The 26,597-nt window shown below is 46.5% G+C and overlaps 1 protein-coding gene across 1 annotated transcript; it reads left to right on the top strand.

Moving 5' to 3' along the window:
* On the top strand, positions 1-26,104 carry LOC121591953 (putative sodium-coupled neutral amino acid transporter 11). Its single transcript, XM_041913082.1, has 9 exons — positions 1-985; positions 15,494-15,550; positions 17,179-17,373; positions 21,732-21,846; positions 23,024-23,279; positions 23,357-23,427; positions 23,514-23,675; positions 23,752-24,053; positions 24,124-26,104. Exons 1-9 carry the CDS (start codon positions 926-928, stop codon positions 24,406-24,408), a joined length of 1,503 nt encoding a protein of 500 aa, XP_041769016.1. The 5' UTR covers positions 1-925; the 3' UTR covers positions 24,409-26,104.
* Positions 26,105-26,597: the final 493 nt, after the last annotated feature.

The following is a 26,597-nucleotide window of genomic DNA, read 5'->3' on the forward strand; positions in this document are numbered from 1 at the left end:
ACGGATACCGACGGATAGACTGCAGTGAAGCCTCGTCGCGTGCAGACGTGTGCTCGCGAGGATACGCGATACAACCTGCACGCATTCCCATTCGGCACCACAGTCCACTGCATCCTGACCTATCCATCGTACCCACGAAGCGCGAGTGCAGCTTACAATCCTTGTGTGTTCTCACGAAGTTTACGGTTTAGTGAACGAGCTGCCGCATACCCAGAGCCGTGCCCAGTCCCATCAAAAACGCAGGATAGAAGAAAACGGTAATTCCGTACCACAAGAGTGAAGCTGCAATTGGTGCTCCGCTGCGGTCAGCTGCTCCGTTTAAGTCGTCAGTGTCACGGCGGTGCCGTCAAGAAATCCCTCGTTACCGTCGGTAGCTTCGCTAAGGCGGTCGGAGATCGTTCCGATTGGCTACGCTGATGTGACCCTTGGGACCCGTTCCCAGCGACCTGTCAGCGACAGCAGACCCGTGCCGTTACTTCATTGCGCCATGCCCGATAAGCCCTAAAGCTTGCCATTACATCCGTGCCTACTATCCGCAAGCATCCTTCTGGTTCCCAGATGTGCAACTAGCATGGCTTCAGTGTGAAATGCAAGTGCGAGCGTGTGTGCATGTGTGCTCAAGTTTCCGAGTTATCCACATTTTCCACCCCCAAAACCGTGCCCTATCCGTAATGTGACCCTTCTGCTGAGGCCGCGGTGTGCGTGATTAGAAAATCAAACCGACGCTAAAACGAATCATAATTAAGTGCTTGCTTGCCGCTTTGCTTGTGCAATCGATTGGCTCCAGCTCGTCCCGCCCCTAGGTGATCTTGGCTGCACCCGTCCTACCGCAGTGGGATCGTTCGCACGACTCACTCGAGCACAAGTTTGTGAGCAGGTTTATTTACTCCCGGAAGCGACCCGCAACGAAGCAACGCCACCGACCATGGAACCAACGGCCAAGAAGAACACCGTGTCCGAGTTTAGCTACATGCTGCAGCGACAAGTAAGAAGTAGAATGGTAGAATGCTCTCCATTTCATGTCCCCTGTATTTCCACAGGCTCTTTTTTAGGTGCACAATGAGGTTGTTCTCACTGCTTCACGGGGGAAAAAACGCACCAAACAGAATGCTCTTAACGTTGCGCTTCACCCAACCGACCGGTGTCCCAATTTATCTTCCAATTCATTCTCATTCAGATTTGACCCATCCAACGTTTGCGTGTGTGTGTGCTTGTGTCTGTGTCCTTTGGCGAGTGGGCGATCGTCGTGCCATCGTTCCTCGGGACTCGGGAGCAACATCCCCCGAGCTGAAAATGGAAAAGATACACATTGGCACCGTAGCCGTTTCGGAAGCTTCGTGCATCCTCGTCCTCCCACATCTGTGTAGTCTGGGCCGGGTTTACCCTCGTTTTATTGCCTCCTCCAGCCTATTCATCCATTCACGTTCACCCAACTCCAGACCCTGCTGGCTTGCAAAAAGGATGATAGAATACTAATTTATGGATTACCCTCTCACCGTCCGGCAGTATCGTTCGTCGGGCAGCGGCACGATTTGCCATTAGTTTCTGCCCCTTTTGTGGCGGGTGTATCCGTACGACATCGGTGAATGCTCATTAGAGCAATTTGAAGCTAAAGTTGAGGATAAATCAAGTGCACATCCGAACGACTCCCTGGGTCCCTGGGTTTTTCGAAAATCGCCCCAGCTCGGAGCTAGAGGACTAAATTTACGTTAACCACATCAGTAGGACCTTCGCTCGGGTCCGGCACGACCGGGCAGACATTGTTCCAATTACCGAGGAGGAGCGGATAGCGTTTTAAGTTGCACGCTGACCTTTACCTTCCAGGCAAGCGGACCAAGTTGGGCAAACATTGGCAGCATCGTTCTCGGAGGGGCTGTGCCGAGTGAACAACGGCAAGCTCACAAATTCAGGGCTGGAGCACACACGGTGGCGCCACATCGGAGGTCAACTTTTGACGGTGCAAGGCCGCATCGGCAAGGGAAAGTTGAGTTTTCCCGCCCACTTTTTAGCGCAATGATGGAGGAGTCAACCGAACAGTACCTTAGGATAGATAGGATCATCTTCCTCGGATGGTGGGATGGTGTCTTGCGTACTGTACAAACTTTGCTAGAATTTCGAGAACTGTGTCCATGTTTAAACAGGGAACTAGCCCCAAGTCTACTTTCAACATCCGTTATTAGTTTGAGCCAAACTTTGTTTCAAAGCAATGCTCACAAATTTCGTTACTTTACTTCTACCTCCCCGAGGCATACTGGAAAGCCAAATCTATGACCGTTGGAGCTGTTGCTGGTCAGGCTTTAAATTCCCATGACTACTGTCACACAGTGGTCCCCTTCGTGCGGCCGCGATAACTGCCCACCAGCTCATAAATCAAACAATAAACAACTTCTCACGCCACCGATCGATAAAGCAAGATACTTCACGGCACCCGAGAACCCATCCCAAAACTCGAAGCGCTAATGGAACAAAGCGCACAAGCCTCGCGCCTCGCAGGGATGATTGGCGGACATTTCCTTCTCGGACACAGTTTGCCACGGGGGCTCCGGGAGCTCCATTCGCTTCATCTCCGACATTTCGTAGATCATGATAATCCTACTTTCTGCACTCTTCTGCCAAACCAGATTACTGCATAATGTCGTGGTACCTCCTTATGCCGGAAAAGCTTCCAACTTAATGGTTGGTTTGATGTACACGCACTCTCGGCACTCACTTCCGTATGACGGCGGAGGTATCATCGCTTCACTGGAGTGTGTGTGCGTGTGCCTCTGGTATCATAACATCTGACGGAAAGCGTCAGCTTCCATCCACGTGTGCTGTGCAATACTGACGTAAGCCGCACGGCAACGACGCACCATCAAAAGCCGGTGCGTTCCGGTGTGCTTGGTGGGCGTTTGTCGAAAAGTTTTCCAGCCGCCCCGCGTCTTACGCTAAATGTTTACGACATCGTCATCTCGCCGTGTTTTTGCGGACCACAATTGTGTGTAATTAGAATTTGGTACAACTTTCCGTGCGAGCTGCAGGTGGAAAGTTTTTGCGCAAGTTAATCGATTTCGAGCAAGTTGGCAACGCCGCTTGTTTGAACGTTTGTCTGCGGTGGGTCATTGATTGCTCCCCCGGTCGGGTACGTTCAATCGATGGGTGCAGCCATACAGCAATTGAAGAGGTATACGTAGGTGGTAGAAATAAATTATAGCAGCTGCAAAAACTCAGCTGTAATCTAATTTCAGACGTTGCTAGCTTGATGGGTAATTGTGGAAAAGTTTACGGCGTGGTATAATTCGGAATAAATTCCACTTTGTTTTTATAGTAACACCAGCACTAGGTTACACTACCTTGCAGACCTTTCTAGAAGATCAAAGCTTTACACTCCATGCAAGACACTTGAGCAACGTGTTGAACTTTACCATGGTGATGGTAATTTGAGTTGCAATTTACGCTCACTACCAAACAAACATAAACATATTCAACCTTTCGTAAGGGAATAACATTAAACTTTGGCTCAATTAAATAGCTTGATTTAACGGTGGCACGTTTGCACACGCCTACCAAAATTGCTCTGCCATTATACTATGTACTAACTTTGTAAGGAATATCAGTTTTGTGCCACGTTTTGCATACCTTTGGGCGTTTAACACATGTTGAAAACTGCTGGTGTATAATTAAAGAAGCAAAACATTTAATTTAGCAATTTTACTCAATAGCACTTGTCAATCGCTTCATGGAATGCTCATCACTCCTCAACTTGCTGTGACATATCTCCAACATTCCCAGCATAAACCTCTTACAACGGCGATACATTTTCCACCACATTAAGTTCCGTTCCGTATGCAGCGGGGAAAGTGCTCAACCAATGACCTAATAGCCCACTCCACGCTATCCACCACGGTACGTTGGTTTTGAATTGTTTCGATAATATTAACTCATTCAAAAGTCAGGCAGCAACCGTTTCAACCGGATTGAGGAAATGCTAGCCCATCCCGAAACACTGACCATTTCCATTATCTCTCCCCGGAGTGCCATTCATTTCTATTCAGCGTCCATACCGGTTCGCTCCACATCGTTCGCCATACCGTCCGCACGCAGCGTCCGGTGGCATGTGATGGAGATGGAACAGGTGACAGGAACGGAAATGCGCGATAGGAGATGCGATGGGTTACGGTGATAAGACGATAAGCAGTGGCACTGGACAGGGATGGCATGATTTTGAACAGGAAAAGCGCACGAAGCTAACGAAGCAGGGCGCAAACATTCACCTGCCCGCACCTAATGCGGCCATTTCTATGCAAAGTGAAAGTAAATAATCCATAATTGAAATCATTGGCATCCGCCGCACAAACGTGGGGCCCGGTGGCCACTTTGCCATTCCCACGGGATATGTCTTCGTAGCTGCGGGGACGCCTTTTTTTTGCTGAAGCGTTGGCGGGTCATTCGACGGGGATGCTGCGATAAGTAAGATTGAGTTTCTTTTTATCGTAGAGAAAGTCGGTCACCGTGAAGGCCAGGATGAAGGTGGGCATGGGCGAATGGGTGATTGAAAACAGGTTGAGTGATTTTTACACTTTTTGCGTGATGAAGTAACACTTGTGAGGTAGCATTTTACTTATTATTTCAGGGAAGTATACTCCTAAGAAAGCATACTTTGTCTTCTTAGTGCAAAAAATATGCTGCATTTGATTCACAATCCCGTAAAGCCTTGCATGGTATTCCGTTTCGATCCGCCGACACCGGGGAAATTACGCGTCGAAAGCAATCGGAAAGGGATATCACTCATCGGTTTCGCTGTCGGGGATTGAGTTACGGAATTTCACACCATTGGCAGCGCGCGGAAGACCAAGCAGAAGAAGCAAAAAGAGAGAGAGAAAAAGACAGAGGCATAACGGTTATCGATCACGGTAAATTGCGTGGAAACGACCGGTAATGCTAGGAAAAGTTCGGGGGCTTTTTTATGTTATTGGTGAAGCCACTAGACCGAGATAAAGGAAATGATGTTCGAAAAGATACATTAGAGACAACTTTAACGAGCACACCGTTTTACTTTATTTGTAGCTTAATTGTTTTCCACCAACATTTGCACGGCTACAAATATAACAAAAGTATTCGTTCCAAGTTGCAGAAGTACAATAAAAATATGGAATGGAAAAAAACTGTCTCATGACATTACATTGAGCCTCCAAAAAAAAAAATAATGCTCCACAAAAATACCCTGGGGAAATCAGAAAGGCGATTTAAAGATGCTCGTAATGTTCGTGTACCGCTTTTGTGCGGCAAAAAATGGAAACACAGCTCTTTCGTCGCCAAAATAAATCCCCACTTTTTTGCTGTGGCCTTCAACACCGCTTCGACGTTCTTCTCATCGATCGTGCAAAGGCCCTGCTTAAAGACCGACAGGAAAGAAGCTGTATCGTTACAACCATCCATTTGTCGGCTGTCACACCGGGATCCACATCCCACATCATCCGTCGTGTCCTTTTGAACGCCCTACCGCCTAGCTGTTGCTGTCGCAGTTGTGTCGCCGAACAAAGCGAAACCTTTCCCCCTCGTAATCGCACCTGCATACAGTTTGGTGTTCTTCATTCTCCCAAAACTGGCCTCTTCCATCGGTTTGCCTGCCCGTGCCTGTTTTATTTTGCATGATTGATTTTTCGCCGTGCCGTATTGTTTCGTATTTCGATGTATTGATGTAGGAAAGCATTTTTCCTGCAAAAAAAATGAAGCCCACAGTCGTAAAGCTATGAGCAGAGCAATTTAAATTCTGAATTGGTGTTTAGCGTACAATGTGAAAGTACCAGCAATGGCTCGATAGGTTAAATCGTACATCAATTATGTAAAACTTTGCTCCATTGTTTTCATCATCCTTCGATGGAAGCATAGAAATTGGGGATTAAAATATTTAGCAATACAAACACCGGTTCGCTTCTTCACTTTGTATGCAGAACGATCGCTTTTTTGCACCTCTTTTATTCCCCATTCCCTCAGCACGCTCAAAAGGGGCTCAACAGCGATTAGCACCCGAATCCGGGGTTACGGCCCGTAAACAATCGCTTCCGGTGTGAAGTTAGTGCGAAATGATGTTCCGCTACCGTTTCACAACCGGTAATTTACACGCCCACTTACATTTACCTACATATCCTCCTTCAGACCACGTCCCCACGTTTCCCCGTTGCACAATTAACAGTGCCTCCCCGACCGTGCTCATTTGCTGTGTGTTTCCCCTCCCCTAACCCGAAACCTGTTAGCCGGCTCCATCGAATAATTCGTGCACTCGCATCGTCCCTCTTTTCACGCTCTTGAGCGGTTCGGCAGGCCACGACGGCAGGCGGTCGACAATTTGTCGGGCACACATAAAACGATTTGTAAACAAAGGTATAAAAATAAACTTGTTCCGGTCTGAGGGCTTCTCGTACCGGTGTGCTTTCCATTTCCGTTTTCCTCCATTTCTGACCAGGTGGTCTCAGGCAGTAGTAGGAAACACAACGCGCTCGTTGGTCGAGGTGGGCAGCAGTGAGCAAGGACCGAAAAATCTGCTGTTAACGATGGTCATCTCCACTGCTGCGTGAAGCACGGTAGCTTGCCTCGGGTCGACGTGCGTGGTACGGTTCTGCTCAGCACGCTATTTTTTTTTTTTGTTTTGCTCCTTGGAACTGTTGCTACCCATATCACCAATTACAAGCGAATGTCGTTGGCACAGGCTGCTAGGAGGCTTTCGAAAAAAACAAGAAAAGAAATAAAGTTTAGCCCGGGGAAAACGACAGAAATTACACAGAAAAAAGCACCACACCATACCACTTTTTGGGAAGGGCAAAGATCACCAATTCGAGTGTGGGACGTAAAAACAAAAGCAAAAAAAAACATACCACGATACGATAACGCGTTCAATAATTGATGTCCTTGTGCTTGTAACACCATTTTGCACCTGTTTGGGTTTTTTAGCGCTTGCGAACGAAAAAATGTAGAACGTACGAACGTAGAGCGCTTGCTGATGGTGGAGCGATTCGTCCTACGCTCAGCCTCCGTCAGCACAATTGTCGCAATGAATCGTTAATCAGCCCAACGGGCGGAAAAAGCACGACATTTACACCTTCCCCAAGCCCAAGCAGCAACATGCCGTTCCGGGCATGTGATGTGATGATGACAAGTTGCAATGATTGTTTGACATTAACGAATTCTCGCACAAACACGGACACACTGGTGCGAATGTTCCGAGGATGCTGTCGTTGTGATAAATTGCCCAAGGACGCATGTACGCAACCCACTGATTGGATGAATCCGGTGTCAAGTGATGTGGGTTTCCGGCTGTGGTTCCAAAGAAAGCATGCGTTCGTTAGATAACGAAAGGGTGGAGGTTGTTTGAACGTCTGTTGCCTGATCGATAAATGGAATACAAAAGGGTGTAATTCGTTATTACCATCGGTCTTTGTTTAATGTTGATTACAAAAGTGTACAAATTGGCCCTCATGCTCCACTTACATTTCGTCATTTTGCTGATCCAACTGTTGTAACGCTTGGAGTATTTTATGATTTTTTTCCACCAAATTGATTTGCAGAATACTGTTGGGGTTTCATTACACTGGTTACCTTCAATTCTACACAATAAACCTACAAACTGTTTTCATTAAATTGCATAAAAATGTGTTGACAATCAACTTGTCAAATCGGAATAATACTTGAACGGTACATAATTCGCTGAACCTGAACGCTGAACAAAGAGAATATTGAAAATGCAAATTCTGAAATATACTCAATCATCTTACACCAAACGCTCTCTCGTAAATTTCATTATTAAACATTTATTCTCGATTAGATGGTATAAACTGATAGAAAAACGGCTCCCAAAATGTATTCCTAAGCTCTCCCAAGGCCGCACTTTTCCGAATAAATAACGACAAATAGACCGTACCGTGGTCCCACACTTGCCCCAATACCTTTCGATCTTCATTTGAAAAGTTAAATTACCGTCCCGGGCAAGCCGGTTGTGAAGTTCAATTACAATCACCATGAGCCCACGACGGTGCGCTGAATAAACATTCCAAGAACAATTTCGATCATATTTACCGCGCCCACCCGCTCAGAACGCTCTACACAACGGCATACGCAACACTCCACACTCTCAAAATCCCCGCTCCACACTCAACAGGCAACCGCCGATCCACCAGCCACTCTCTTGCAATTTCTTTCCCCCCTGTTTCCAGAGGAGGATGGAAAGGAATGTTTTGGCACCGGATAGGCAAAACTCTCTCACACTTCGTAAAGCAAAAAATTCCCACCGCTTTTCAATACCTCCAGAGCGCGGCAAAGCAGGACGCATCGGTGGAGGCACATAATTGAAGTTCAAGAATCGATAATTTAATTGAATGGAAAAATCGTCCACCACTGCCGTTGCGGTCGGTGCCGCTGGCTGCTGCCCACCTTCTGCCTTCTCACGCCATTCAACAAAAGAATGTTGGCTGGATGGTTGGGGAAAAAGGAACGGTTAGCTCGTTTGGTAACATTCTTCGCATTTTTCTACCGTGCCGGTGCGCCCGGCCGAGCCACACGGTAGCGCAATTCCACCCAGCATGGATGGCATTCGATGGTCTGTATCATCTGCTGCCTTTCTCCCACTGCTTTGGCGCGCACTGCCACCAGCACCATCACAAAACGTGTACGGTATAAATTACATTCCAATAACGTCTCCTTAATGCTGTCTTCTCCGCCGCTTGTCGGTACGCGAAACATCGTGCAAAAGCAATAAAAGGCGCTTCATGAATTGAACGCTCCAAACCGGGTGCCTTTCATTCAATATTTCCTTTTTAACACCTTTGACTTTTTCCCCCACCGCTCTCAGGTCAGGTGTGGTGGGAAACGTGCTACGTCACGCTTTTATTTTTTAATCTTTTGTAAGAGCAGCTCGACCGAAGGGATGTGCTTGGGGTGTTTGGTGTAGGAGTCGCAAAGGTTTCTAACGGTCATGATCGGGGTCATGGTGCGATGAAGTTAGGAACGTTTCAATCAATTCTACGCGTCCGTTTTGCTCACTTGCTGTGCAGAACGTAACGCACTGTATTAGACTTTGTAAATATCCACCAATACAGTATGTTCAGCTTCATTTAATTGCTTTTCAACCGTTTTTTTAAAGCATTTCCCATCAGCTTGACCATTCGAAGCATCATATGACCATTTCATATGAACGCTTTCACTCACCAAGCTCCAGTATGCTTAGGTAGATTCTAGCAACCCTTTACAGATAGCTTGAGACGATGGAGCAGCTCGTTATTTGTTCCTTTCTTAGCAATAGTACAACCGAACATATCACAATCTCCTGCACAACCATCCTGTTTTCAGCTAGTGCTGGAGCATGTACGAACACCCAAAACCTAGAATAGAATAAACACACAGCGGTACCACTGAACAGCAAATCGACGGCAAAGCCTTTTTTGTGACACAGAACAAAAGAGGTAAAAACAAACAGCCAAATCTCGAGCGCTCGCTTCAAGGAGTGAAATAAAATGAATTAACTCATTCAACGTTTTGCGTGGCTCCGGGGGACACTGACGCCTTTCCCCTCCCCAGGAGCCGGCCTTGCCGACGGACAATGCGAATGCCGGTAGCCTAATGAATACAAATTGAGTTTTCGGATTTTCTTCACCAGCCCCCCTCCGTCACCGTCCTGCCTGCCGCCTACCGACTAATCCAGCGGCCACGATAACCGGTGCTGATTGGGCCAATTCAGCAGCCCCCGTTTCCTCGAGTTAAGCTGTTGTGTTTTTCCTACGACAGTGGGAAGCTGACGGTGACTGGACTGGGTGGAAAATACTACGAGAAGCTCCAAGCATTCGCTGCCAAATCCTTCGATCTGCTCTGGTGGTAGAAATTGGAGCAATTTCGCTGCCCCAGCAAACGCTAGCCGAAAACAGCTCGAACGAACACGAAATTCGAACTCGAGCAAGCAACATGTTATTGGATACGATTTCATTAGAGCTGCTTTTGTATGAAGAGCCAGCGAGAGAAAGAGAGAGAGAGAGAGAGAGAGAGAGAGAGAGAGAGAGAGAGTGGGAACGTCGAGATGATTTCGTCCCGCAACAAATGATTCCATTTTCTTGACCGCCTTCGCCGGCTTTTCGCCGGCAACATGCTACTGTCACACATTGCTTGAAACATAAAATATTAAGTACCCAAAAACTAAGGCTAGCTAGTAACTCGATCGGTCCTGTGGAGTGTACGACACTGCTATATTATCAATGTGTGTGTGTGTGTGTTTCGTTTGCTTGCAAGAAGCTTTATCTTTCTCGGACCTACCAAGGTACGTTAAAAGCCTTTTCTATGAGGTGTAATGCGCTCTCTTTCTCGGATTATGCGGCTGATTACACGTGGTAAGGAAGACAAATTAATTCGTTATTTCTTTCTCCAAGGTTAAAGGTCAACTCGGTGTAGCACACCCCATGTCTTGAAATTGATCTTTCTTAAGATGTCTCTTGGGGGCATTTATAACTTTTTATACGTATGCTAATTTATACGTAGCTTTGCCCAAGTTGAGAGATATTTGTTTTTGTTAATACATTTCTCTCGCAATCTATGATCGTTTTTTATTATTCGAAAAATTGGCTAAAGTTTAGGCTTGAACCCTCAACCTTTTGTGTGACAGACGGCATGCTAGCATAAGTTACCATGGGCTGGTCATGACGAGATGAGGAGATTACCCAATATAAACAACGCTACGTTATACTTTCTGGATTCATTTCCTTGTTACTTTTCGATTGAGTAATATTTTATTTAAACAAAGTATTCAAAAGATTGAAACTTTTTAATTTGTAAATGTAATAACAAATCCGCCTATTTTACGTCCCCTTTCTCGTACATTTGGACCCATAAAAAAAAAAGATAATCCGCTCCTCGAAGCAAGGTTTGCTAGACATCGAGGCCAGCGAAGGATAAATCTCAACCAACTCGCTCCTCCCGCCCGACACAACGATGGTTCTGTAAACGATGAGCGGTGATTAAGCGCTATAAATTTACCTTGCCTAGGGGTGGCCCGGTTTCCCTCCAACGGCACGGGTAGCAGCAAAAGTACTGCCCTTTCCACGAAACGGACCCAAATCGCCCGCAATTGCGCGCGTACCCGAAGGCTCTGTGCCCTGCGCTGTGTGCTGTCCGTCAATAAACAAGTCGATTTAATTACGCCGATATCAAAAATGCAATTAAATTGCTCGCCAACCCGGGGTAAGACCGTAACAGGGCGGGTAGGGTTTCCCGGGGTGTAAAATAATCGTTCCCTTCGGTACGGTCGGTTGAGCTCGGCTGGGAGCAACGCTTTTTTTGTTGTTGCTGCAGTGTCATTAAACACAGACTAGCGCCAGCGCACAGTGAAGTTGCTATGGGCAATTGAATCTGGAAACGAATTGTTCGTGAAAATAGAAAAAAAACCTCGAATGAAACCTAATCAAAGAGTTTAGTTTAATTAGAAACGCTACCATCATAATGATTATCTTTAGTGAAACTCGTTAAGCATGATATAGATCACCATTACATTGCAGTGCACTGCACCGCAACAACAGTGTGGCACCCAGCGTCAATGGCGATGAAAAACGACCGTCGGCACAAACACCAACCCTTCCTGATTGATGGGTTTCGCAATCAGCAAACGATTTGAGCAGCTCGTCCGTTAACACACCCTTGCCGTAGACCCCCCCAGTTACCAACAAAGCAAACCCGAACGGATCCAAGAATCACAATTTTGTCTCTCTTCCCTCTTATCACATCGCACGAGGTACTTATTGAGCAGCGATTCCATTTGACTCCCTGTCACTGTAAAGGCACATCGATCAGTGCAACGCCTTGCAGCAGGCAGGCTGACGGCAGCTGAGCAGGAAAGAAGAAATCGTCTTGCGCGTTTACTTGGTGTAAGGGTAAAATGATGCCAAGGAAACCATACATTGTGCGAGCCCGCAATGACGGAAAGACGACAGCCAGTGCCATTTCTCACTCCATCCAGGCTTTTTTTGCCATCCACGGAAGCTTATCCCGGCGTGAATAACTACCTGATGACCCTGGGATCTTCTGTCGCTGGCAGCCGTGGAAACCGTGGCGCCCCCGAATGCTGCAATCAGCTTCGAAACCGTGGCGGGTGTCGGCACGATCCGTTCAGGAAATGTTGTTCCATTGTGCACAGTGAGGGGGATGGAGTTTGTGCACTGATTGCAACACCTGCAAGCGGAACTGGTGGATTATACGATGCCTTTCCAGCGTCTTGCAAGCTGACAGGAAGCAAATGCTGCACTTCGTTCACTTCTGTCGATCCACAATGCTTTAAGTAGAGGTGAGATTTGGGTGAGATTTTCCGAGCGCACCGTGTGTCCCGAGCATCCCTCCGAACATCTACTCTCACTGTGTCTCCCATACATGGCACGTACGCTTGAACGGGTGCATATTCGAAAAGCTCTATCAAGCTTAGAAAAAAACGACATAGCTCCTCACAGACAGCACAAGCACACACCTTTTCGGATGGCCTTGATAAAAAGTTACACAAATATTTGCCTAAGGTGTCAGATGGCAAACGGGCCCGCTGTGATGTTGTTTTTTCTCACGACCCCAAAAAAAAAACATCCTCCATGCGGGTCACACAGAGCTTTTGCTTTCAATATTTTCAAATTATGAAGCGCAGCTCAGAAGCTCGGAAAACATAGAACCGAAAACTTCACTTCATATTGAACCATCTTTTAGGTTTATTTGCGCACGATGCATCGTTCTTTCCCAGCTTGAGGCGTGTTTGCAGCCAGAAAATGCAGAGCTACAGAGCCAACATTTGCATATAAATAACGGAGCTGTCAGGCGAAGTATTTCACGCCCCTCAAAATATGCGAGTATTAGTCTCGTAGATGTTGATAAAGGAAAACCGTTTTATGAAGCTTGACTCGAGTCCATCTTTAAGGTTGTATTTTTCGCAACCCAACTGTATTGCTTAATATAAACTCTATCTTGGACCGTTGATCAATCCAACCGCTCCTAGCTCGTAACGATTAAAAGCCTATCAAACGGATCACACCATCAATTCGGTCATAAATCTTGCGTACGTATCTCATCATTCATCCCATCCGGCGGGACGTCCCACTGGTGCATCACACACACATACACGTATGAGCGTGTTTTATTAATACAAATGTATTTGTCTTCTTTTTGTGCCACCGGCAAAAACGAGATAAAAGCTAAACTGTGGAAAGCTAGCCGGAAGAACTGGCGGTAAGCTGTGACGTAGAAAAGTGACTCGAAGAGACAACGATTATGTTACAGACCAGCAACAATCCGTATTCAACCCACACAGCCGGAAAGAACATCAGCAAGGGGTTTGTTGATGGAGAGTTTAGAATGTCGATTCCTATCTGTTCGGGACACTGCGAACGATTGCGTGACCCCGGAGCACTTTCTTTTGCTGTCTTTCGCCTCAACAACCAACCACCGGAAATGAACGATTTCTTTCTCCGCCTGCGTCCATTTGCGCATCATACTATCGACAGCAGTGGCCGTCACATAAATGTCGTCGGTGAAATGATTTTCTACACCAACAAAATTAGGTTTTTCTTTTTGGTAGATAAAAATCAAGCTGTACTTCACCAGACGACGCAGCTGCTAAAGGATTTTATTCTTCCACCCAACCGATGACGGTTTCGTAACACGGCTTATGGCGTTGCCATGACGTACGGTTGCTCTGTTCCTTTGAATGATTCTGCTTGTGCTTTCTTACGATATCTTTGCGTGTGCGTTTCTTTCTTCCTCTATTCTATTCCAGTTTGCGCTAGTCGTAACAGCGGCGTAACCTTTGTCGTCTGCCCGAATGCCCAAACGGCTCATCCTCAAATCACATTCCACACAAAAGGTCGCCGCGTGCAAAGCAGAACACAATCCATGGATTCGAATGAAGGCGAATGGTGCTGTGGCGAATCCTGTGCGAAGTGTCCTTTATGATCTTGCTTGCTTGCTTACGTCACGCGGTCACACGGGGTTGCGGTAGCGCCACGGCGCATTTGCCCTGGATGCTGTGTGATCTAGTGTGAAAGAATGATTTCGCCTCTAGTTTTGCCCAGCTTCACCATTTACGCCTGTGTTGCTGTGTCCCAGTGAAAAAAAAGGGACGGTGATAAAATAGACCTTTCTGCATACGCCGAGGCTGCCCCTCCTCCCTCGGGACGACAGGAGAGGATTGGGGAGCAAATATTCAGATGATGTGTGTTCTGGTCGACGATGGGCATGCACGGCACGTCTTGTCACTGGCAGCAAGCAAGCAAGCTGTGGTCAACGGCCTGAAGGCATTGAAAACTCACTCCCGAAAACGTCCCCATCCACCCCCATCCCAAGTGGTTATGAAAAAGCCATTGAGTGAGTCCCTTGCGGCATGCGGCGTGATGGAATGCAGGCGCATGAGAGCTTGCGGTGTGTGTGATAATGTGATTATGGTTCAAAGGTTTTGTTGAATATTCTAACAGGTTGGATGATAATTTCAAAAGCATTAGAGAAAGGGTGGAGCTTTACAAATTGTTTTACTTACACCTTTACACAACCATTTGTGCAAGAAAATGTTCAAGCAAAAAGCGCTTTTCACGATACGGGAAATGCACCAAAACAAAACTGCTTGCGTCAGTAGAGAACAGGCATTTTTCCCCTTTTCTTGCGATGCTAAGAGCACTTGTAAAAATACCTAGAATAAAATAACGCAACCACATACTGCCGAAGAAGTGATCCAACATCCATCTTTCCGGCAAGAAGCATCTCTCACCCGGCAACAAAAGCCTCCAAGCGTACAAACACACCTCCATCCAAATGGTACAACAAATGCTTCTCCTCACTCGTGTCAGCCACTCTTTGCGCGCACCATCGATAGCCATCGCGCCATTGATATTCATAGCAGTAAGCTGGTGCTGGTGGCGCTGGGTAGGATTTGAATTGGTCTGCCCGCGGTGCAAAAACGAACGGCACGAGTGGCAAGATGGAGACGCTCGGTACTTGACCGTAACGAGGCGATGGAGACGCATGGTGCAGCACGTGCTCGGTGAGGGATGAGAGTCCAACCGGGGCGGAACCCGCTGCTAGCAGCTTAACCGGATCGCAAACACTATCGAGGCAGCGGGTTCAGTCTCTCGCTAGCTCAAGTGTTTGACTAGGACTATCCCGATATACACACACACAAACATACGCGCTACACGACAAAGCCCCCGAAGGGGTATAAAATGGGAAAATAAAACAGAGATTCCACTGCTCCGTTGCACGGTGTAAATATAATCCTACGATGGCAACTGGCACTGCTGGGGCTTATATTTCGTCTTCATCTCACTGAAATTGCTTTTTGCTCTGCACTCCGTTCACATATGCGATCGGCCTGTACAGTGTATGGCAAAGGCCACTCCATCGATAGCTTTTTGTCCTGCTTTTCCCACAAAATCCGTATCAATTGCATCCATCACTCGAGCTACGCTTTAAACTTTACCACTGCTTACCGTTTTCACTCTACTTTTTTGTTCCTTTGCAGGCCAGTGACGATTCGGCTGAAGTGAACGCTTTCGATGACATCAACTCGCTGGTAAAGGTAAACAGTGTGAAGTATTTGTCCCATCGATGTTTACCTCATTGAAAACAGCTCAACATCGACCATTGAACGAACTCGCACGGGCTAAAATTATCACAGGTTCCGATTGGAAAATCTGCACAAACCAATCAGCAACGTCGATTGTGGGTTAAAATTATGCCAAACTTTCTATTTGCACCGTGCGCAACAACGAAACGACGCGTCCGGAACCACTTCACGGCCACTTGTCGGCTCGTCAGCGATGTCCCGGGGAACGATTCGGGGAAATTATATTCGTAAATCAAACAGTTCATTTGAATATAAATAACAAGCGTAGCAATATTTCCCACCGGTCCCCGAGCATGCAGCCCACTCAACGGCGACAACACTTCTGATGAAGTGTTTTTCCGTCCCGTTTTGATTTCGTTTTTGTCACTTGTCAGCAAATAGTAAATAAATTCACTTTATTTGCTCACTTTCGTTCAGCTTTCGGACGTTTATTTACAGTTTCTGGTCAGCTCGCTTGCAAAACTTCCTGCCGAAACGGAAACTTCGTACCTTTAAAAATTGCCTATTAAAGTCCGAGCTCCATGCTCGAGCGTGTCATTTGCACGCTGACCCGTTTGATGAAGGATACGGTTTTGTCAAACCTGCTGTATCGTCCAGCTTATCACCCGGAGGCTCGATGGACAGAGCAAAGTGTGATCGATTTTTCCGACCTGTTGTTAGATCAGCAATTGGATTTGTAAACGGTCGTTTTTTGCCGCCTCCTAACACTCATTTCATTTTTCCCCAGCCTTTTTTTTCTTCTGGCATAGAGGCATGTCGATTTGAACACATTTTCTGCATCGGCTCTCTGCAAACTAGCGTCTGGAATGTCCCTCGCACCGGCACCGGGCGGCTCTCGTATGCACATGACGTTTCATTAATTGAGTTCAAACCAATTTCGCTTCCGGCGTTCCGGGCTGCCTGGGGGACGGCTGCCTTTCGGGGAGTACGAATTTTCCCACCCTTCGAAAGCTAAGCGTCAAGCTCCCCATGGGAATGTCGTTGGGAGCTGACAGGGCTGGGAGAAATGTTTCGGAAGTGTTATGAATAAATAATTGTCCTGGGGACGCCAGGAGCAAGCTAAGCTAGGGTAGGGCACTGGAGAGAGAGAGAGAGGTCGGACGTGTGCGTACGTGCGGCTTCATTAGCATAATGTTGATATTTCCAGTCCAAAAGCTGACAACGAGCGACGGGCGGGTTAGTTTTCAATTTTGCATATTTATGTTGCTGGGGTTTTTATTTAACTAGCTATAATTGCAGAGAGAAGAAGGTGCTGCTACACACTGACAGCTGTGAAGTGTGGACTTTTAGTTCCTTCAATTTCAAGCTTTCCATCACTGGATACACTATCCAAAATGGTTGAAAATGAAGCAAAAGTGGCTCTCTTTTCCCATCCTGCCAACCGTTTTAAGCACTCTTGCCTTCGCTTGATCCCGGGCCAGTAAGTAATTGCTCATTAACGTAAGGTTTCATCTCATTTACGCCCGACCAATCATCAATTGCCCGGCGGCGGCGGCGGCGACGGCGGCTTGCTTTCATTGCACGGTTTATCGCTTTTAACGCCTGCCTGGCCGTGTTACTTTTTGTGCCCTTTTTCTCAGCGTGACCAGGCCAACCAGGGCAAGCCGGCCGAAACGCTCTCATCGCTTCCGCAGGCGTCCTTCAACTACATCAATTCGATCGTCGGCAGCGGCGTCATCGGCATCCCGTACGCGCTGCACCGGGCCGGGTTCGGGCTGGGGCTGTTTCTGCTAGTGATTGTGGCCGCCATCACGGACTATTCGCTCATTTTGATGGTGAGTATTTTATACCGAGTATCAACATCGTACCGTCGTGTTTTACCTCTCAAGATGCATTATTAATTACTGGACGGTGGCGGCCGGTCCACCGATAAGCCGGCAGACAATTGCTAGCAAGCGTTATGACAGCGCTTTGAAGCGTGCAATAAAAGCGTGCCGGCTTCGCGTCGATGATAATAAATGCCAGCATAATAAAGTTCGCTTCCTTCTGCAACAAACGCTACTAGATAACGCCGTTGCGTGCTATCTTTCTGGGTGAAAACCTACACGACACACACATACACAAACACGTAAAAGAGAGTGTGCCTACATGAGGGTACATGAGGCGTGTCTATTCAAAATGCTCGTCACCCTGCTATTGTTTAGCGTACTTCCTTTGCTGTTTTTATTACCATTAAACTTCGTCACAAAATCCCTGCAACTTCGCCTCGAATTTCCGGGCGCGCTACAACACTCATAACATGCCGGTTTTAATGCGATAGACCTTCGCCGCCTACCTTTCATCTTCAAACACAGCTCGTGCACGTGCTTCGGGCAAAAGCCGACCGAATATATATTCAATTCTTAGCCATCAGCCTGCGCCCGCCAAAATGATGGTTATTGGGTCGAATGTTTACAAATTCATAACCCACATCAACGCCCGCTGTTCTGCTGGTGAGTGAGCGCATCACCGCACAATGGACGAGCAATGAGACGGAGCCGTAGTACGGCGTCTTGGCATGGGGATGGCTCTAAAGTTTTCGTATCAGGCAAAAGTGCCAACAGATTTTCATCACCGCCCAGCAAAAGCGGGAACGATATTGTTCGGTGGCCGTAGGAAAATCTTGCACAAATGGGCTTCATGGGTGTGGGACAATGACGTGAATTGTTTGTGTGGTGGTCTCTGGTAAGCTCGCCCTAAATTGACGAGGTCCTGTGGACGTTTTAGGGAGAGGGGAGGGGGCAGTAGGGTGTTATATTGCCACGAAAAAGTCGTTATGATGAATTAAGAAGTATTTACAGAACATCAAATGTTGTGTTTCTATGAGGTGGTACATAGAAACAGCTTTTTTATTGCGGCAAGTATCACGACTTGAATTTCGATACGGAAAAGCTTGCTCAGTCAATTACTTATTCCATTTTTTTTTAGGTTTTTAAATCATAAGTTTCAAAAGCAACCCTAATAATCACGACCGAGAAGCTTTTCCCAATAAAAACAACATTACCTTCATTTTAAACGTTACACAAACTAAGGCAGGAACTAAAAACCCCTTCTAAACTTTGCTGAATCTTGCTGGATGGTTTTGCATACGTTTGCGGGTTTTTTGGCTGTAAAATTGAACACTCTTTTTTCGTCACACGCCCAGTGCACCACCGCCACTGGCATGCGGCAAAACGGTGGGGCTGCTGCAGAACATTTGCATTATTTATTCAGCAACACACTAAGCGGCACGAGCAGGACGAGTGGAACGAGCGGAAATAAACTAACCAGTGAAGAAACCGGTTACATTAAGGCACTTCAACGAGCGAAGGACGAAAATGGAGAGAAAAATCACACAAACGAACACAAACTCTTGCACTCCTCTGCGTTGCAGTTTGATGTTCCCAAGCACTTGCCATGAAGCTGTTGCTGGTGTGATGATTACCCTGCTACATAAAGCCGTTTCATTTGCCAATAGCTAACCGATTGCGAGAAAAATCCCTTTCTCCATGCCAACCGGTCCAGACCATGAACGAACTGTACAAACAAACACACACACAAAATGCCGGGTCTGGAAAATCTCATTTCCTAATGACACAGTTCGCATCCATTCCATCGGTATCTGGCACTGTTACACTCTTCCGAAACAGGGACGTACGAAATAAGCCGAGACCAAGGGACAGCACGAATGCACCGTGAAAAACAGAAGGAAAAAAAATGAAATGGCGGAAACTTTTCACTCGTCTTTTTTTTTAAGTTGCACACAACCCTACGCTCCCGCTGGTGGGTAGATAGAGTTAGCCCACGGCAAGATAATTTCAATCGAAACCGCCAGTAAGTTTGTACGCGAAGAAACGAGCAAAAAAAATAACCCGAGACAAACTGAAGAGATGTGCAAAAAACAAAACTTTCTTTCACACTTTTCCCCTTTTGGGTGCAAACTTTGCCAAAGGGACAGTTTGCAAAAATGCAGACAGCAGAAAAACATAATACGTACACCATTAAAAGACGAGACCGGCAAAATGAAATAGGGCAAAAAATGAAACCACAGGCACATTGCCAATCCCGTTTGCCCTCGGTCAGGCCGGTTTTGTTTTGCCGCTCGTGCCGCTTCCGCCTAGGGGGCAAAAGGGTTGGGTCGATTAAGGGTAAGAGAGTGTGGGGCATCGTCCTGCGAGGGGAACATTTGCCTCGTGCCAGGAGGAACGCCTTTTGGTGCCGTTTGAAGTGGCACAAACCGTCCTGCATTTACACACTTTATCTCAGCAACAAAGAGAATTGGCTCTGGAACGTTGCATTTTGTTGCGAAGCTTCGGGATGCTTAAAATGTAATTTGTGGAGTTTGTTTCTGCTTGCTGTTCACTGGTGAAGGAGCGAATGTAAGTGTTCATGGCTTTGCTTTGTTTCTCCTATTCATTCGGTAAAATAGATTAACCGTAGCGAGCGGCGTGACAGCCCGATTTACGACAATACAGCAACTGAGGTGAAGCGAGCTTCTTGAAGGACCTTATAAGAGTATGTACCAACACACACACACAGCCACACACAAAAGAGGGAACAAAAGGGCCAAAACCTGCACCAGCAGCGGTACCACCAGCAATGTGCAATCCATTAGCAAAGTGGCGCGCACGCTTTCCAAAACCCCACAAAAGGGAAGCAAACAAGGACGTGTTTAATTTACGAAGGCATTGAGCGTTCTTCCAGGCACTGTCCGGACGGTGGGCGTCCGTTTGCGTTCGTTAAGATTGCTTTTTAATCGCATTAGGCTGGCAAGACGAAATTAGTGACGATTCGTCAAGCACTCCCAAGGAACGCCACCCTGCTGAAGCCCGTTGAGGCTCGTGAAGCGGGAAAGTACGCAACCACACACAGGCACGCAAAGGCTTTGATCGTGTTAAACGTGTAGCACTTTATACGCCGGTCGGGTGCGCGCTAATTTTGAATGAAACACAAACGAACACATTCCACACATACACACACACACACACACACACATACACAATTTAGGCACATTTTCATCCGTCAGCGAGGAAAAGCTTCCCCCGTGCTTATTGTGTGACGTAGGATTGCGTGTACGGTTGCGTACCGAGGTTGTTTTCCGAAGGAGGGTTGTTTGCCCCCACCATGCACAGTTATCTCACACGCAACGCCTCCAGGAAATAAAAGCACAGCGCAATCGGAGCCGGCTTGTAGTGCCTGGGAGTAGAAATTGTGAAAACAACGAATTGCTCCACACCTACTCATCACTCAAGCGCCTGGTTTTTATGAATGAATAATACATATTTCACACTCGTGCGTGGGAGCGTGGAAAGCACTTCGCTTCAGCCAACTCGACGAGCTTCGCAGGCAGAACACTTGCAGCTCCCGAGTGAAGATGCATCGCTATGCCATGTTTCATTTTTTTAATGCTGTTCTCCTTTTCAAACCTTCACCTACACGGCTCCTCGCAAACGCTTTGCCAACAGCCAGTTAAAACCTTCAAAAACTGTTGCTCGGTGGGCTACAAATTGAGACCGCGAAAACGACCGGCTGACGAACGGTGCCTTTTTTTTGGGGGGGTAGTTTGTAGAGTAAATTTGTTACCATCAACACGCTTGCCTCCTTTCCAAGTATGTACGTGGGTGACGAGAAATCATCACGAAAGCCCGGTACAATGAACCCCTGGTGCACGGGTTTGAGCACGGGTGTCGACTAGCAAGCGAGCGATCCTGCGATCCTGTTGCACATTTTGCTCGGAATTTGCCACCCCCGAAGAGGAGATTAATAGTTACGATACACGGAGCGAGATTTAGGGCGGCCAAATAGGTTTAAACGATGGCATCGTTTCTCGTTTCTCGCGCTCGTGAGCGGATCGCTTTCAGCCACACACATGACTTGGTTTCATTAAATTATCATTTTCAATTTGTGAAATGATTGCTTCAATTTTCAATGACCTTCGTGCGATTACCCTCTAATAGCTTGCCTACTTTTTTGCAATACCAATAATAAACACTCACACGCCACCACCAAAATGCATTTTCCGTTGATCCATTGACAGCGCACAGCTGCATGCACTCAGCGATGCTTTCCCGATCCCCGATTTATATATTCCGTACCCGTGCGCGTTGCTCGCTCGTGACTAATTTCCTCTCTTTTCCCTCCAATTTCCTCGAATGTCTTTTTTCTCCCTGTTCAGGTACGCTGCGGTCACCTGAGCGGAAGATTCAGCTATCCCGGCGTGATGGAAGCCGCATACGGCAAGGGTGGATACTATCTGCTATCGCTGCTGCAATTTATGTACCCATTTTTAGGTGAGCGTTCCTTGTTTTCCCTTTCCAGCGGTGCGACCATACCTGATGCACGGGGAAAGGTGATGCACAAAAACCCCACGTAGATATAAAAACAGCTCCATGTTTCTATGAAAGAGGGAATGTGTTAGTGCGAGAGAGATAGAGAGCGAAAGAAAAGGCAGAAGGGCAAAAGCGAGTGAGTCAAAATGCAATCACGTTTTTAGCCTATTTCTCGAAACTGCACGGGGTCGATCCGGTTTTCGGAAAACTAGAGCACGGCATCGGAGCGCTTCATCAAGCATGGCACAGTGTTTGCGTCATGGTTTGGCCCCAAAAAAACACGTACACACGTCCTTTTCGGTGGGTGCTAATAAAGAATACCACCACAAGAAATTTAACGCCCAGCACACACACACAAGAAAGACTAGCTTTCTTTGTTCCGCTTTGTTCGTGTCTTGGCTACAATTTGCCCCGGTCATGCTTTAAAAAAGAAACCAACCGAACCGTCCTTGGATGAAATTTGTTCCAAAAAAAACCAAGCTCTACTGACTCACATTCAATCGGTGGGTGAATGTGGGTGATTTATTTCCATGCAACAGGACGGGACTTGTTCTTTCCTGTCTCAGAACTCTCGACCGCCCTTTCAAGCAGGATGTGCTACAGATAAAAGAGCCGCAATCACTATTCGCTACGTGTAAGAAACCAAACTAACGCAGCTAATTAGTCTGCATAAACCAATAAAAATCTATCCGACGCCATCGAGAACGCAGCTCCCCTCTGCTGCGGCTGCGAGACTTATTCAATTAAAACTTTCCCATTTCTATTGGAGGGATAAAGAGAAACCTGGGCAACTACACGAGTCACGGGAGACGCTAATGAAAAGTAGAACAGAACCACGCGGTAGCTAACTTTAATCGTAATCAAAACTCCTCAGCGAAATGACGAAGCGATCTACCCCGTACGGACCGAGAAATGGAATGGAAATGTTCGATGTTGAAGCGCTGCCCACTCACACTACGATTCAAGCTTCTGTCCTTCTCTTTCCTCCTACAAACAAACACTCTGCTGCTCCAGCAACATTGTTTAGAATCGTTAGCAAATCCTTTGTCTCTAAGCGTCATTTTATTCTCCACCATCTGTCTGTTGCCTTTCCGCACAACACCAAACGACGCCTTTGGGTATGCAATCCGCCCGGCAGCCATGATATCGTACAACGTGGTCGTGGGCGACACACTGTCGAAGGTGCTGGTGCGCTTCGTGCCGGCCTGGGGCAGCTCGATGGGCATGGTGCGGTTCGGCGTGGTGCTGGTCGTGACCATCTTCGTCGTCATACCGCTCTGTCTGTACAAGAACGTGTCCCGGCTGGCGAAGGCAAGCTTCCTCAGCCTGGCCTGCGTGGTGCTCATCCTGATGGCTGTCGTTTACAGGCTCCTTTCGGGGGATTACAGCGTCGTGTAAGTATTTTGTGGGGGAAGGGTTTTGCCTGCTTCAAGCTCATTCTTTTCCTCGTCCAACTCACCTCTATGCACAGCCCCAACACTCCAGAATCTTGGCGATTTGCCCACAGTGATCTGATTCCGGCCGTTGGCATAATGGCATTCGGTAAGCATGCCGAGTGTGCCCGCGAGTGTTGTGCTTTACACTCTACTTGTGTGCTATTTTGTTCTCTTCCTTCAATCCCCACACAGCCTTTATGTGCCACCACAACACGTTCCTGGTGTACCAATCGATGCAGAACGCTACCATGGAGCGCTGGGAGAAGGTGACACACTTTTCCGTCGGATTTGCCTGGCTCGTGGCGGCCCTGTTCGGTATCGCCGGCTACTGCACGTTTCGTGCACTTTCGCAGGGTATGTACTGGCGGGCTGTCATCCAACTTTATCTAACTGGTCATCGCTGTTCTTATCGCATTTTCACTGCTTGCAGGTGATCTACTGGAAAACTACTGCTGGGATGACGATCTGATGAACTTTGCTCGCGTGCTGTTCTCGGTCTCCATTCTGCTCACCTTCCCGATCGAATGCTTCGTGTCGCGGGAAATCGTCCGCACGCAGATCAAACGGTTCTACTCGCACGAGGTCGTCGAGTATGACACGGACAAGGATCCGAGCCATGTGACGGGTGAGGAGGACGACCGCAAATCAATGATCACGACGCTGGTGATTGTGTTTTCGGCGTTCATCATTTCGCCCTACACCGAGTGTCTCGGGCCGGTGCTGGAATTAAACGTGTGTTTCGCTTATGCTATCAATCCAAAACTATACCCTCCACAACATGCTAAAATGTATTTCTTCACAGGGTCTGCTTGCTGCCATACCACTCGCGTACGTCCTTCCCGGCCTCGCCTACATTCAGCTCAGTCCGCACTCGCTGTTCAGCCAGGAGAAGCTACCCGCCGCCGGCCTGGTGCTGTTCGGTACGATCGTTACCATTTCCGGTGCCGCCATCCTGATGCCGAACTTGATTGGCGATTGCCGGACCGGTATCATTATGGGATACTGCAAGGATGACGAGCGGGCCCTCAATGGCACGTTCTTTGTTGCTTCGACGCTGGATCCAAACTGTGCAACGGACAAGATGTAAAGCGGGCCGACAAACGGATTACAAAACATTATACAGGAGAAAACATTACAATCAAAAACTACTGATACTGAGAAACAGAAACAACAACCAAAGAGTAAGGTTAGGAATGGCTAGTTTACAGTGCTGTTTTGTATCTCACTGGAGATAGTTTACGCCCGTTGTTGCGTTCACTTACGAGGATATTTTGAACACATCGTCGAGATACTTTTAGCGCTACCTATTAAGGCCATTTGGTGCTTTCAATCATCAGTGTTCGGTACCTGCAGAACTCTCTTTCAGAACAAACGAACCCTTTTCTAAACAGGCTTTTCTAACACTTTTTCTACTGTAACGGTTACTGGAACTATATTTTTATGACGATCGAGATGAAATCAAATAATTTATATACGCTATTTCAAGGGAGACCGATGGATTTATATTTGTATAACATATTATCCTACCAATCTACGACTTTTCTCTTGCTTGCGTTTCTAACTCTTACACCTCTTTACATACAACAAGCAATCAAAGCACTACTTGAAATTGGCACACCGTACGAAGTGTCCGCAAACTGAACACATGTTGAGATACTACACCAAAACGGAACCGATACTCACACAAACACACATACATACTATAATAAGAATCAAAACCAACAATTTCAAATGATAAAATGAAGCAGAAAAAAATAGCATTACCACTATCCATAAATCTAATCTAATAGTGCACCAGCAACCAATCAATTCAGTCTTGATAAAAATGTGTAGCAGTGTCCTCGAACACGCGTATTGAAACTTTTAGGGAACAGATCGAAAACATAATCATAAATCATAAGAAAAACGAAAAACAAAAACTCTGAACCAACGCTGTTTTGAAGGTAGGAAGGGAAGAAAAACACAAATCACATACATCGATTGATGGATGTCTGGAGATGGTTAAATTAATAGCGAAAGATGAACAGATGTACCAATATTTAACTAGCAAAACAGAACTATTATTATGCAAACAAACACATGCATTTGGAGATGGAAAAAACCAAAACCTATTTGTTTGCTGTTACAAACAACGGGGAAAACAATGTCCGACCAAGACACAAGAGACTGCGCTCTGAACACGGTCGTAGCATACCTTTAGGCGGTTGAAACCCATTTTAAACCCTTGAAGAGGCAAGGTGATTTGTTTCATGCAGTAAAATAAGTTTTGATTGAGGTTTTATGCAGTAAAACGTTGAACGTCTGGTAAAGAAAATGCAGATTATTTGTGCGTGCGTTGATAAAACGGTCCATAATCCATGTAAGTAACGATAATTTCATGTCCTTCCGGAGCACCGAGGAAACTCAATGTATTACTGTAAAGACAAATGATAATTTCTTTCTTTATCATAATTGATTGGAAATCAATTGAAATATTTACAAAATCAACCCTTTAAATAAATTCCACTTATTAAACCGCTTCCTCGGGGGAAACAAAATCCTCACACATTATTGCCACACACGTAAACACAACTACGAAAACACAAACACAGAGAGATAATATATGAAAAGAAAATATATTTTAAGTAGCTAAATTTATCAAATCAATCTATAGGAGAAGAAGAAATCAAACGAACATAAGGACAACTAGAACAAACAAACCAACAAAAAAAAACCTAGCGATCCACATTACGAGCTGATGTTATGAATGTTAGACAATGTACTGAATAAAATGCAAAACTAGACCGACCGGAGTCGCTTTCGCTACCCAATTTCTTCCCGTGCACGATTGGACGATTTCCAAATCGTGGTTCCAAACGGGTATCCCGCATTAGCTCACGCTGCTAAAAACTCATAACGCATCGATAATTGCTATTCACACCTGCTTCGTAGCTTTCGCTCCACTGTCGATCGGCACGCGATCCGCAATGTTTGGTGACATATGGGTCATCCAAGTGGTTCAAGGGTAGCGTTTGATGGAAACGTTTTGTGCTAGCATTGAGTCCATGGTCATCTGCAGACTGAAAAGGATGTGTTTGTGAACACAAACGAGGATGAAATCGGCCACCGCATTAAGCGATCAGAGTTTCTTTCCTTTACCCAACCAATAAGCATCACACAGTACACAGAAGGGTTATCGTTTTGAATTATTTTATTTCACTTTGCATTTTGAAATACATCTCAAAACACACCGCACCTCAATGCTACCTTTGGAGTTCGACATTCGTCAACAAAATT

Source organism: Anopheles merus, chromosome 2L (assembly GCF_017562075.2).
Source record: "Anopheles merus strain MAF chromosome 2L, AmerM5.1, whole genome shotgun sequence".
NCBI classification, from domain to species: Eukaryota; Metazoa; Arthropoda; class Insecta; order Diptera; family Culicidae; genus Anopheles; species Anopheles merus.